This window comes from Pezoporus flaviventris, unplaced genomic scaffold, assembly GCF_033815535.1.
Source record: "Pezoporus flaviventris isolate CSIRO_AGI_PZ_B2104156 unplaced genomic scaffold, CSIRO_AGI_Pfla_v1 ptg000002l, whole genome shotgun sequence".
Lineage (NCBI taxonomy): Eukaryota > Metazoa > Chordata > Aves > Psittaciformes > Psittacidae > Pezoporus > Pezoporus flaviventris.
Genome location: NW_026892550.1, coordinates 42,793,952 through 42,808,962, shown reverse-complemented (window position 1 = coordinate 42,808,962; position 15,011 = coordinate 42,793,952). Strand labels below are relative to the sequence as shown.

Sequence of the window (15,011 nt, the reverse complement as noted above, 5' to 3'; positions counted from 1 at the left end):
GTTTGATAAATAGAATGCAAATAATATCTAATATTTTCAAAAAGACATTGAAAACAAGCTGCATTTGAAGTAGCAAAAAGGTTACAAAGAGAAACAGGGTTTTCTCACTTTTCAAGCAGAGCTATGGGAAGTGGGCACACATTAGCATGGTGAGCTCCAAATCTTGTCCTAAATGTGATGACTGAATGCCTTCTAATGCTAATAGTATTTCATTTGCAACAGCAGTATTAGTGAGGAAAACGTTACTTATCCATTAGCCTAGATTCTATGCATGAAATGAGGCCCTAGTGCCACTTCATATCTATCACTGTGAGAGACCAAACACAGTTTTCTTGTGTAAAGCATTTATTCTTCCACCAATCACCCATTGGAAAGTTGACCCCTTTCAGGACAGCTTGGATCATTGCTCCTCTGGGCAAGAGCTACCACTTGACCATTACCACCTGAAACTAAAATCAGATTAGCTAAATTGTTGACTAAATAGAAAAGTTAGTTCTGTATGCCATGTGTGCCTCCTGAAACTGCAACTGCACAGAACTGGCCACCACAAAGAACACCTCTCATTCTATTAGAAATTACTTTACAAGTCATGCAAGTCAAAACCAAACAGGCTGTAGATCGCATAATGTTAATAATAATATTCATTCTGAAACAATGGCCTTAAACTGATATTTCACATTCGGATTAAAAACTGAGAATGACTCCTCCTCTTTGCTTTCCTCTTCCTGTCATGGGGCTTTGTCTGACTATGAAACTTATCACACTGTCTCCTTTCTTAGTAATATTTGTCTGTCCTGAAGAATTTCTAACTTGTCTTGTTTCATACTCCACAAAGTACAAAGAACAAATGTCAGCTTTAAAAGAAGCACTTAGGCAGAGCAGTATGGATCCTAACACATGATAGGATAGTGCAGGTGCAGCCTTAGAAACGGGACCTTATTCAAACACAGGTTATGAGCCCGCAGGCTGTAAATCTTGACATGCATGATTGAGGAAAAGACAAAAGCCACTGCACACATGATGCTGATAGCACAGAATCACTCAAACAGCACAGTATGCTTTTCCTCCACCTCCTGCTGTGACCTGTATAATATACACCTCTGTACACATCCAACATATAACAGGTTCCCAGGCAACAATTAGACCCTTCCCTACAGACCAGTTTTCATACACATGATGCAAAAGACTTTTAAATATACACCGAAGAGAAACAAGAGTTACTTTAGATGCATTTTCTGTGTATTTTATTGATCTGATACAAGATACAAGCATACACAGCAGTATAGGCATGTGCATGTGTCTGGATATACATACATACACAAATTGCCATATGTATGATACATACAACAAAAAAGGCCAGATTATCTGGTCTTGCAGAGATATGCCCAGCCCAGGACCAAAACCAAGGGTGGAGGCATAGAGGCCCTTCAGAACTGTAACATTGCCTATTCTTACAGATGCCTGGGGACCAGGACAACTTCTGTAATAGGACTGACAGTAGGTATCTATTTTAGATCTAGTAATGGAGAAAATGGTTGCTTTTACCTTTGATCTGTTTTCCAAGGGTGATCTATTATTATTCAGATAAACATTACTCGCTGGCTTTACACCAGGAGATAAACAAAATGTCCACAGAAACTGCTAAATAGGATTCCACAGCACAAAGACAGCTTAGAAAACCCACTGGGGAGCCATGGCAGATGATGAAACTGCACCAAGGTGAACAGGCTGTTGTGACCCAGGGGCTAAGATGTGGAAAGCCTGGGCAAACACTCAAGAAAGAGCTCAGTAAGAATCCTTGCTTTATTCTTTGCCCACCCCCAAACCTGCTGTACTTACACATGCCTTTAGTACCTTCTTCTAGTACCACCACAGAGGTGGTCATAACCCACCAGCATGCTAATAAAGTTTTTCCACAGAAAAGAATTGCTACTATTACTTGTTATTGACATATTTTATAAGAAAAACAGTAAAATTGGTTAAGTTGGTTATCAGGCAACTGGCTGCATGATTTACCACAGGTTTTTGGAGCTGAAAGAGGAGGAGCTTCATGGCCTCACAATGAATTCTGGGAAGAACAAGATGGATAGTTACCAAGTTTGCAGCTATTTTGTATTTTAAACTTTTCAGCTCATGAAAACAAAAATAATACTGGTGATATAGCTCTGACAGGCATATTTTGCTTTTTTAACAGTAACAAAATATATTTTTAGCCTTATTTTTTTATACCATAATCTACTGTCAGTTAATAATCTAGACCTGAATTTCTTCCTCTGTTGCCAGTTCATGGCTTTGATTGATAAGACACATTCCTATAATTTTCCCATCGGACATTACTGGAGAAGCAGCAGGTGTCTGCATGGTAAGTAAAGAGAGAGAAGGAGAAAAACTTGGAGTCATGGTTGGTGGAGGATATCTAAGATTACTGATAAGGGGAGTGTGAGGGTATTTTTTAAACGCTTGTCCTGATACTATATTTGGCATTCGTGGTGGCACTGTCCTTATGCCAGGCTGAGCTACTGATGTTATCAAGGGAGGTGGGAAAACAAGAGATGTCTTCTCATTAGGGAAGCTATGAGTGTACATGTCTTCATCTTTCAGTTTTGAAATATCATTAAACACTGAAGCAAGATGTTGAAATCTGGGTTCCCAGCTGAGCACATAATCCCAGTTATAACCACCTCCAGGATCCTCATCACAGGTGCCAAGTGTTGCAAATGAATCATACCCAGAGTCCTGCCTATCTGACATTAAGACATACTCTCTTGTGAGGTCTGTCATTATGTCCTTCTCTTTTATTCCAATTTTCTTATATGTTGGGGATGATATTTTGTGTGCATAGGCTGTGTCACAGGCTTCTTCTCTGCCCCCTCTTTTAATGGCCTTCATGCTTTCCATGCTTTGTGTGTTAGCCACAACATCTGTTTCTCCAGACTGACAGGAGAGCTGATCAGACTCTCTTGGGATCCCCGAATCTGGTACCCGTGAGCCACACACACTCACCGCTGAGCCGTCACTCTTTCTGCATGAACGCTCATTGATCCGTTTGATTTCCTCATCCTCTGTTGTTTCTCCTTCAGCAGAACCATGGCCACTGGAGTCTGAATGCCTGCAGGGGACATTATCATCCTTTTCCTCTCCAATTCCTGCTAGGCTCAGCCATTCTGCTATGGCACCCATGGGAAGCATACTGCTCTCAGTACTATGGATTTTCTGGCAGTCCTTTTCTTTGCTGGCTAAATTCACATCAGTAGCTGAGGAGCATGATGCTTCTTTTTTCACGCAAGAGTTCATCAGATCATTCTGCTTACATCTCATAGTAAGCGCAGAAAGACTGACTGCAAGCAGTAGCAACACTATCAAGAAGGCTGAAATGCTAATGGTTAGGTTGTATGCTGACACTACCGGGTAACTTTGAGGAGAATTGGAAACATTTACCAAAACAGTGCATACTGTGAACTTGGACTCAGTTTTGGGGCTATGAGCTCTTACCAACAATTCCAGGGTATCATCATTCCTTTTGCTGCCATTTTTCTTCCTGTGCACAGTCTGAGTCAAATAAATATTACCACTGGTTTTATTCACTGAAAAGAATGGAGAAGTTTTTAGCAGAGAGTAAGTAACAACTCCATCCAGTCCACCATCACTGTCCGATGCTGTCACTCTACCAAGCAACTGGCCTGCTTCATTCTTCTCAGGGAGATTAAAGAAATACCGATCTTGTGTAAACACTGGGTCAAATTCATCCCTCCCCTCAATATCTACCTGAACTGTAACAGTAGCCAGTGAGTCACCTTTGTCTTTTGCTTGGATTATGAGACAGTACCTATTCTTACTTTCATAGTCAAATATTTGTTTTGTATGAATATCTCCCGTCAAAGGATCAATGAAGAACATGTCATGGTCTCTAGGAGCTTCACGATGAGCCAGACATGATGACTGGATGGAGTAGGTAAGGTGTCCATAGGAGCCTTTATCAAAATCCAGTGCATTAACAGAGCACACAAAAGAAAAGGTAGGCAGATTTTCACTGACAGTGCAGCTCAGGCTGGGAAACAAAAACAGTGGGGCATAATCATTGTCATCTAGGACACTAATAAGGACAATGGAAAAAGCCACATTTTTTACATCAGCTCCTCCATCTGTGGCTTGTATGATCAGAGTGAATTTTACGGTATCCTCATAATCCAACGTTTTCATCAAATCCACTGATCCTGTTTTCCCATCTAAGCGAAAATGTCCCCTGTCATTTCCAGAGATGATAGTGTAAGTGACCTCTGCATTTGTGCCTGCATCGCAGTCATTTGCTGAGACTTCAGTGACATGACTACCTACAGAGATGCTTTCTTTGACGTGAATATGGTACTCTGGGCTGCTAAATACTGGAGGATTATCATTAACATCCAGGACAGTTATTAGCACAATAGCAGTTGAATTCAAGGAGGGTGTTCCATGATCAGAGGCAAGAAGGACCAAACGGTGAGAAGAAGCCATTTCCCTGTCAAGAACACTGATCAAAACAAGACTGCCAACAAGTCTGTAGGATGTTTCTGACTCCATGACACTTGTTTCCACAGTGAATAAATTCTTGTCGTTGCCATCAATAATAGAGTATTCAACATACGTGTTTTCATGTGTCCAGTCATTGTCAATGACTGAAAACATGAGGACACTTTCTCCAACTGTGGCATTCTCACTCACACTGAGATTGTACAGAACCTGTGTGAACTGAGGGGCATGGGTATTTACATCTTCTACATGCACTTCTACAGAAGTGACTGCACTCAGAGCCGGACTGCCACCATCCGTGGCTTCTATCAGGAGCTGAATAATGGAAATCTTTTCCAGTTGTGTCACTGGTCCCGTAGCAAACACTGAACCTGAAAATAAAACAAAATTAATAAAAGCTAACACTTCGCACTCTCTAAGGCAAGTAAATGTGATTCAAAAAGCTGTAGCTATTTAATTGTACTTGAAAATGACTCAACTATAATGTCTGCATACCCCAAAGTAATTCTCTTGCATCCAAAGAGTAGTGGGTCAATGGCTCAAGGTCTGGGTACAAAACACTGATGAGTGGTGTCCCCCAGGGTGTCTGTATTGAGACCAGTACTGTTTAATATTATCATCAGTGACATAAACAGTGGGATCAGGTGCACCTCAGCAAGTTTCCCGATGACATAAAGCTGTGTGGTGCAGTTAACACTCCTAATGGACAGGATGCCATCCAGAGGGACCTAGACAAACATGAAAGTAGGCCCATGTGAACCTTATGAAAGTTAACAAGCCCAAGGTCCTGCACGTGGGTTGGGACAACCCCCAGTATCTATCTAGGCTGGGGGATTGAGAGCATCCCAGTGGAGAAGGACTTGGGGGTACTGCTGGATGAAAAATGGGTATGAGCTGACAATGTGCACTCGCAGCCCAGAAAGCTGCATCATGAGAAGCATGGCCAGCAGGCCAAATGAGGTCAAGGAAGGTGATTCTCCCTCTCTACTCCACTCTGGTGAGACCCCAACTGGAATACTGTGTCCACCTCTAGAGTCCTCAACACAGAAAACACTCATTGGATGTGGTCCAGATGAGGACCACAAAAATCATTAGAGGGCTGGAGCACCTCTTCTAGTAGGACAAGAGGTAATGTTTTTAAACTAAAAGAGGGTAGTTTCATACTAGATATAACTAAGGAATCTTTTACAATGAGGGTGGTGAAACAGTGGAACAGGGTGCCCAGAGAAGTTGTGAATGTTCCATTCCTGGAAAGATTCAAGGTTAGATTGGATGGGGCTCTGAGCAATCTGATCTAGTTGAAGTTGTCCCTGCTCATTGCAGGGGGCTGCACTAGGCGATCTTTAAAAGTCCCTTCCAACCCAAACTATTCAATGATTCTGATTCTACAAATCCTAGCTTATGCTGTAAAGCCAAGGCCTATCCATAATGAGGCAGTATCAAACACACATACTGCATTTAGACCAGCAAAAATTTCTCTTCCTAGTAACAGACTGAAGATGCAAAATACATAAAATAAAAAAGTAAACAAAGCTAAGGAAATAGGGGCTCCTTACTAGAGGCAGCTATGCTGTGCAAGTTCATTACTGAAGGTCATTAGTTCTGTTTTACTTGCAGCCCAGTAACAGCCTTATGGGCTTGTTTGTTATTTAGATAGGTTTGCCAATAAGTTATGTAAACATGTTTCATTCAAATCGTTCATCTGAACATGGGGGTTGGATGATCTTGAAAGGTCCCTTCCAACCCAAACCATTCAATGACTTTACGTTCATAAGCCATCTATTTCTACTTCACCCTTCACTGTGTATAGCTAAGCACCAGAGACAACAATTTTCTGATCGCAGTGGAAAACAGCCACTCGCAAAACATAAAGGCAGGCTACAGAATAAAAAAAATGGGTAAAAATGAAATCTGTTTTAACTGGGTGAAACATCTGTATTTCAGTGATTGCAGTTACCATCATCCAACAAACACTGCGTTCAAAAATTCACCTCATGTAAACACGTAGGAACAGCAAATAAGAGATAAGAACTTGCTCACTGAACAACAGTTGCACATAATTTTTGCAGCATCTAGTAATCTCTGAGGCTGATATTCCCAAAAATCTTATGTTCATATACATATAAAGAGACACACATATTTCCTTCTCCCAGAATGCTATGGTATTAGGCCAGAAAATTCAAATTGCTAAATCTTGTAACCACTGAAGAAAAAATTATGTACTTTGGAGAGAGTGTTCTCAATTTAGAAAAATTTTATATTCCATTTACAAGATTACAAGATAACATAAGCTCTGTAAAGATGCAATATTAAAAAAATACTAAGCTGTAGAGAAGCTCCATTATGACAGGTTCAACTTACACTGAAAAAATAGGAAGTATGAACTTAAATTGAATTAAATCTAATACATGAGCTGAAATGTTATGAATCAATGCAAAACATACAGTAACTTTTCTATCAAAGCACACCAAAGGAATAGCACCTATAGGATGTTGTGGCTGCTTGCCTTCTGCATGGTTCAGGGACAAACTGAGAACTCCAGCCCCCAATGCAATCAGTTCTTCAGTGATAATGGCAGATTTAGACAAAACATATAGTGGACTTTTGCCTCCAAAGATTTCCAGAACACATGTGATCACTGGCAACTGATGAGGACGTACAATAGGACTGCTCAATTCGCACTGAAAAAGCTGAAGTAATAAACCATGCTTACAGACTCACCATTCTTGTGGTCAATGGAAAATCCCTCAGTAGAAGAGAGGATTTTGTAGGAAATCACTCCATTTTGCTCTGAATCCCTATCCACAGCAGAGACTATCAGAACAGTGCCATCCATAGAAATGCGCTCTGGCAAGCTCACCTGACATATAAAGCAAAATTACAGTTTTGATAGAGTTTAATAAAAGATTTTGAACATTAAAAAAATGTGTTTTCCTTCACTTGGATTTCATTAGGAGAAAACTAAAAAAAAAAACCCAAACACAGTTCCCAGGTTTGGAAAAAAATCACCTGTTTTCTTCTGGGACAAAACTTTAAAGAGTTGAGATATTGAAAATGGTGCATACAATACAGCCAAATCTTATAGTAAACTAAAACCAGCAGTAAAACCCATCTAGTTCTAGTTCATTATGACAATAAGTTCAGAGACTCACTGAATCTCTTTTTTCAATAGAGGGTAATGGAAAGAATACCTACAATAGACTGGAACTAAAATTGGCTTTACTCCCTACTTGTAGAATCACCTTGATTGTTGTACACAGAATACAGTCTGCAGTCACCATCTCTAGTACATGATTGACCATTACAAAAAACAACATGCATGCCCTGAAAATTCCAGCAGATAATAGCACTTAAACATCACTGGATTATTCCCAGAATTTAGTTTTTCAAAATGCTCCCTTTTTCTCTTCATGTAATGTAGAAAACCAGCAAAATCCTTTCCCTTCTTAAGAGCGTCCATTATTTGAAATCTAGATACTGTACTTTTGTGTCCAAAGTTTCCTTCCATCTTATAAATCCAGTTTCAAATGAACAGTATGATTCAGCAGCTACCTTTGTCATAATTTCAAGTGTTAGTTTAAATCATTTTAGCAGAGAGTGTGTATGTATATAACAGCCATAAACATATATGAAACTATATAGAAAAGTATAAATATTAAAACACTTGAAAGGACAATAAAAGGGTAAAAATTACAGGATGATGAATAGAGAATTATATGCACCATCGACCAAAAAGAAGCAGTGTACCTTACCCTGCAAGCAACACATCAAAACATAAGGATTGTGGGGAGAGAAGCTCAGCTGTTTATGTTAGCATGGTCAATAGAGCTGCACTGTTTTGCATCAGTTAATAATCCTGCCTGTAATGACTGCTCTGATCTACAGAAAAATTCCTAGCACTTGCACAAGCACGTACTTGTCTAAACTATTCTCCAAAATCAGACACAGATGGGGGTGTGGAAAACTTAAGGCAAGGTCTAAAAATGACTTGAGCAATAATAGTGCTTCTTTTTGTTTTTTCCAGAACTTAGACTTATGAGTTTAAGTGGGCAATTTACACAAATCCTGACAACTCAGGCACCTGAAAGTTTCACAGGTGCCTACAGTCTGCCCTATACTTAGATAAGTGACTAAACTGCTGTGACTTCACATGCTCAAAGGTTGAAATTTCCTTACTAAGACAAATGTTTAGACTTATTTCTTGACTAAATCTGTCTGAGATTTATAAATGAAGCAGTAGTAAATCCACCACTTCTGTGGTGCCTCATATTTTTGGCTCTGAGCACATCTACCACACACAGAAAGCACCAAGTCAAGCAAACAGCTCAGTTCACACGATCACAGAATGGCTGAGGCTGACAGGCACCTCTGGAGAGCATCTTTTCCAGCCCTTACTCAGAGCAGGGTCACTATAGCAGGGTGCCCACGACCATGTACAGTTGAGTTTTGAATACCTCCAGGGATGGAGAATCCACAAACTCTCTGGGCAACCTGTACCACTGCTTAGTCACTGTCAGAGCTCAAAGGAAACATAAAAGTTTTCCCAGATGTTTGAACAGAATATCCTGTATGTCAGTTTGTGCTCACTGCCTCTTGTCCCGTCACTGAACACCACACAGGAGAGTCTGGCTCTGTCTTCTTTACTCCCCCCACTAATATTTACACACATTGGTAAGATCATCTTAGATGACCCTTCTATTTTCTAGGCTGAATTATCCATGTTCTAGATTCTCTTGGTCCTGAGCCCAAGCCGCACAGCTTAGCCCCACACAAGTCCTAAGGAAACAACTCCTCTGGCAGCCTCACATTTCCTATGGAGCCTAACCTCACCTGGAGCTCCAGATTTTGTCTGTCTCCCATCCCTAACCACAATTCCAAGCTGTTACATGTGCTGGGACTTAGCTCAAGCCCCACAGCCTTAGGACTGATGAAGTCAGGGCAAAATCCTTTTAGCAGCCTACCCTTCAGAGCTTTGTAGGATATTATGCTTGCTTCGGCAGCACCTATGCTAAAATTGAAATGACACAGATTAGCATGGTTCCTGTGCAAGGACAACACCCAAATTCATGAAGCATTTCATATATTTTATTTTTTTAGGGATCTGGAGGTGCTGGTTGACAGCAGGCTCAGTATGAGTCAGCACTGTGCCCTGGCAGCCAAGATGGCAAACTGCACCCTGGGGTGCATCAAACACAGTATAACCAGCTGGTCAACAGACATGATTATCTTACTCTATTCGGTATTGGTGTAGCCTATGCCTTAAATACTGTGTGCAGTTCTGGGCCCCACAGTATAAGGATGTGAAGCTGGTGAAAAGTCTGGAAGGCATGTCCTACGAGCAGCAACTAAGGACTTTGGGCTTGTCTAGTTTGGAGACAAGGAGAGTGAGGGGTGACCTCATCACTCTCTACAGCTTCCTGAGGAAGGTACATGGAGAGGGAGGTGCTGAATCTCTTTTGCCTGTGTTCCATTGACAGGACACATGGGGATGGTTCAAAGCTGCACTAGGAGAAGCTGAGGCTAGACATTAGGAAGCATTTCTTTACCAAGAGGGTGGTCAAGCACTGGTATAGGCTTCCTAGAGAGGTGGCCAATGCCCCAAGCCTGTCAGTGTTTAAAAGGCATTTGGACAATGACCTTAACAACATGCTTTAAGTTTTGGTCAACCGTGAATTGGTCAGTCAGTTGGACAAGAAGATTGCTGTAGGTTCCTTCCAACTAAATATTCTATTATATTCTACTCTATACTATTCCTATTCTACTCATGCTGCAATTCCCTTAATTGTCTTAGTGGCCCATAGTTGTCCATGTCACTAAACCAGATTTGTTTCAAAACACTGTTGGACAACGACTCCTACAACAGTCTAGCATTTCAAATGCTTGTCCAGAAGTCTAAAAGCTGAGCCTTGTACCCTTCTCAGTCTAGTAGGGAATGTTGGGGAGGTCAAAATTCACATGCCTCAATCTCTGGATGAGTGCCATTGTGATGAGGCAGGGTTACATATTACAAACTACATGTGCATAATCTACCACAGGGACATTTGCTACACCTCTGTGGAGCCGTCTAACTGAAATGGTAGAAATTCATGACATAGTAAAGGGGCCAGAATAAATGTACCAACTTGTTTACCATTGTCTCAGAAGACGGAGTTCTGAGCACTGCACCCTGTTCCCCAAACTGGTTTGAATTGTCTCTAGTAACTTCTAGTAATGAATGAGTGGTAATGGAGTACAGCTAGCATACACACCACTTTTCTTCTGAAGTCAGAAACCACAAACATGAAAACTGAACAATTCCCTCAGTCCTTTTAGCAGAATTCCCAGGAAGGGGCTGGAGTTTCCCAGAAGAGCTCTGCTCTGTTTCTGCTCAGTAATAATTTGGAGAGACCCTTCTTCTCAGTGTTCAAATGTTTATAACACAAACATAAACAAGACAAATATAAGCACTCCTACTATTTATCATCATATAAAGACAGACATCACATATTTGTTGTCCATTTGCCATGTTCCCACCTGATATGAATCCTGAGTGAACACTGGTGGGTTATCATTGACGTCCAAAACAAGGATGGTAAGTTCTGCTTCTGTTTGATGTACAGAATCTGAAACTGTAATTCTCAGCTTATACACAGCAGTTTCTTCAAAATCTAATGGTTCCACCACTCTGATTACACCAGTGTGTTGATCCATGGAAAATTTCATTCCAAGACTATTATCGTAAATAAAACCAAACCGAAGTGCTGGGCTTGAGTCCACATCATTTGCTGACACCTGAGTCACTATAAAACCAGGTAGGGCATCTGAAACAATAATTTTCAGAGTAAGTCATAGTTAAAAGATGATGTTACAGTTTCTGAAGATTTTGCCAATTTTGTAATATTGCATCTTAGATATATGTAATCTTTGCGTATTAGCTTTTGGTGTATTTTGACTTTGTGTTTTAGAGTAACAGCAATATCCAGAAACACTATGGAAACAGCAGTAGATTTCTTCAAATACATCTACTTTATCTCAATTTTAATTCAGGTCTTCAGACTTCCGCGGATCCAGTGTAGACATAACCAGCAACAGGCACTTGCATGGTCTTCCACAAGCATTTAGGTGATGTTAATTTATTGAACAGTGTTACAGACTTCCACAAGAATATTTAACTGGGGCCTCAGAGTCTCCTGGTCTGTGTAGAACCAGTGATGCAATTCTTGAGCTTTTCCAAAGGAGAAAGCTGACAGAGAGAAATGAGATCTCCAGCAAACCTATGTGGCATAAAAATTTTAGGAGCTCAAGGTATAGTCTTGGCTGAGAAACTGGATACAGACAGCTTTTGTCATGTGCCAAATTGACAGTACCAGGGATTGCAAACTGAACTTATTAGTGATCATCTAAAAAACCCTGGAGCTAACAGAAACTGAACCATTTCTCATTTGCATGCCTGGGGCGTTAAGCCTAAAACATGCTGTGCAATGTCCTACAGTAAGTATTCTTAAACAGAATACAAAAACCTGAATAAGTAGCAAATGGTTCAGTTGCTGTGCACCCATGACTTCCATACTTGTCATTATCATTGGCAGCTGAATTTAGGAAAGGCTAAAAAAATATCAATAGAAAGATAGCCTTGATGTTTTTTGTTAGCAGGAGTACTGGAATTTCAGCACCTAAATCTTTATAGCATTTCTGTGGTGTATCTTAATGCATCACAGGTATAATGCCTGTATTTAAAAATACCAGGCTTAAGACTCCAGGTCTGCAAATGTTGAGCTACTGTCACACAACATACCAGATGTATGAGGTGGGAACTCAGGAGGTACTGGGTCCCCTTCTTTATGATCATAAACTGGATCAAGCTATAGAACATTTTTATACTCCATTCAAATTTACAGAAATTATTTCTTTCATGACAATGAAGTCCAAAATGTCTAATTTCTAGCAATGCTGGGTTTAACACCAAGTATTTTCATTGGAGAAAAGCAGAAACTGAAGACATCTGAAGAATACTATGCAGGAGTCCAAAACGAAGAGATTACAGACATAATTTTGTAGTTTGTTTCCCTCTTTCTGAATTGCCTATGGTTTTGTTCCAAACAATTCTTAAACACAATGTCTGAAGATTAAGAATAATGCCTCTGAGAACAAAAGCAGATATTTTGGTATTAATACGATCCATTATGCTTTTTACTACAGTTGCTTGGTTACACCAATCACCAAAAGCACTATCACCTGAGAACTCCCAGTCCTAACAAAACTTAGCTGTACTATCATACTTACCTTCTGGGACCTCCACTTCACTCAGTGGTCGGACAACTGGAGCATTGTCATTAACATCCAATACTTGTATCTGCACAATAGTTGTAGCAGAAAGTCTGGGGTTTCCTTTATCAGCAGCTTGTACAACCAGCCTACAATTATAGGAAGCAGTAATTTTCACTACTGGTCAGAAATCACTGAATTACCCACTGATGTTATAAGCAGGGGAAAAATTAAAAACTAAAAGGTTAGCCCTTTCTGCCCCTCATTGCAGCTCTTCAATTCCATCTTTCTGTGACGTTGACTGTCTGGAGTTTTATTTTTTTTGTCTTGCAGGAAAAATGTCCAGGAGATTATAGATGGCAAGACCGTGACAAAATAATACAAAAAAGAGAAAGTATTAATTTGTATTCGTTTCACCCAATTTCATACCAAATGAAATAAAACAAGCTATCAAGACTCTTTCAAATAAGACATATTTCTCCAGATGGTAATTCAGAGCAGGAATTAAAACTTAAGTACTAAATTGTCCTCTGGAGGAACCTGACTGTCCTCATTGTTTACAAAGGGACAACAGGAATGTGAAAATTGGGTAAGATAAAAACATACAAAGTAATACTCAGCCAAACATCTGCAGAGACACAGAATAGTCCCCCTTTTAAATTACAAATATAAGTGATAAAGTGAAAAAACAGGATACATACACCATTTGACATTTGCAAAGTTCTCACTGATTTTAGTGGGACCACAGTCTCACTGTCAGATTGAGAGAGTTTGCCTGTACACTTCCATTTTACACCTGCATAAGGATGGGTTGTAGATTCTCTTAACAACCTTAAAATTTCCACAAACAGTGGAGCAAAAAAAAAAAAAAGGTTAGTAATGACTGATAAATTTAGGTAAAAGGATGCTTATTCTCTGTGAGAACTATCCTCTGAACAGCAAAGAGCAAATGTTTAGTGTAAGCAGGAATTTGTTGGAAGACCACTCTTCAATATTAAAAATTACCCAGAAGGGAATTAAAAATTAAATCTAGCTCAACAAGCTCAACAAGTGGGCTAAACAAACCCTAAAACCAACCACCCAGCTATGCAAAAGGATATACAAGTCAGAGCTTGGCATCTGAATTAAGTATTTTGTGTACTAGCAAATGCCTGTATGTTGCATGATATTTTCTGTGTCTTTCTGCAAATATCCTGAATGCTTTGTATCTCCTTCTTTATTCTAATTCAGTTTCTGTTTAAAGTGTCAAATAGATGTTACTTCTTATATGTTCATAGGACAATACGGAATACCAAGGCAGTTACTTAAGTGGATTGCAGCACTTCCATTCCAGAATCACACTAGCTGTGGTTTGGTGTTTCCTCACGGTTTCTGATGCCAACTGAACATATAACTCAAATTGCAGGCTAGTATTCAAACAATAACCATGCATAATTCCATATAGAAAGTGAATTTTTGTAGAATAAATATTGGTAAAGTATACATATGGAAATATTTTACTAAAAAAAAAATCACGTTCTAAGGGAAAAAAACCCTCATAAAAAAATCTCAGCCAAGGCATTAAAATTAAGGTTCTGTCAACACTTTCCTTATAACTCCTATATAAGGGACTTAGAACTTATGGAAATGAAAATGTTCAATTTATAGATAAAATAAACAACTCCTTGCAAGTTTGAAACATTTTTGTTTCGTAACATTTTGAAATTAAACAGGAAAATGGTTTTGAAAGTTTCTGTTGCTGTTCACATTTCACCTAACAATGTACAGATTAATAACATATTAATAAAGAGAAGGAACATAAAACTTCGAATTCCTTGAACAAACTGTCAATTTAAAAGGCTAGAATTTCAACCTAAACACTGAAATAGATCAGGCAGTCAGTTAAAGACAGATAGGAGAATTATTATGCTTACATATCCAATGTTTCACCAACAGTAAACGTCCTTCCTTTCAAGGATTTATTGCAGGCATTCTTTTAAAGTACTGGTTACAAATAAAATTTATTACACTATTTAAATGACTAAAAATCAGAATGGACACTTTTGAGTCAGTGAAAAACTGAAGAAATAAACTTCAAATGAAGTGTTCTGTATATTAAGTTAAAACAAAGTATTTCCTTTAGGACACTATTGTCAAATTACGCTGATATTAAAAACCCAACATATTCTGTTGAGCTTTTTGATGTGGTTTTAGAAAAGGTATTCTGGTTCCTAAGAATTCCGATTGGATGTTTAAAACTTTGTGGGTCCAGAGGATAG

At 39.4% G+C, this 15,011-nt stretch overlaps 1 protein-coding gene and 1 non-coding gene across 3 annotated transcripts in view; one reads left to right on the top strand and one right to left on the bottom strand.

Annotated features, from left to right (window-relative positions):
- Positions 1-1,217: 1,217 nt before the first annotated feature.
- The window catches only part of DCHS2 (dachsous cadherin-related 2), a 112,371-nt gene continuing 98,577 nt past the window's right edge, over positions 1,218-15,011 (bottom strand). For both annotated transcript variants that reach the window (XM_061476177.1, XM_061476170.1), the window contains exons 17-20: positions 12,772-12,902; positions 11,023-11,309; positions 7,231-7,369; positions 1,218-4,880 (exon numbers count right to left, since the gene is read on the bottom strand). In XM_061476177.1, coding sequence (XP_061332161.1) covers positions 2,254-4,880; positions 7,231-7,369; positions 11,023-11,309; positions 12,772-12,902 — 3,184 coding nt within the window. In that variant the 3' untranslated portion in view covers positions 1,218-2,253. The remainder of the gene's footprint in view (positions 4,881-7,230; positions 7,370-11,022; positions 11,310-12,771; positions 12,903-15,011) is intronic.
- On the top strand, positions 9,494-9,595 carry LOC133265009 (U6 spliceosomal RNA). Its single transcript, XR_009741836.1, has one exon. It is a non-coding gene; the product is annotated as a U6 spliceosomal RNA (small nuclear RNA).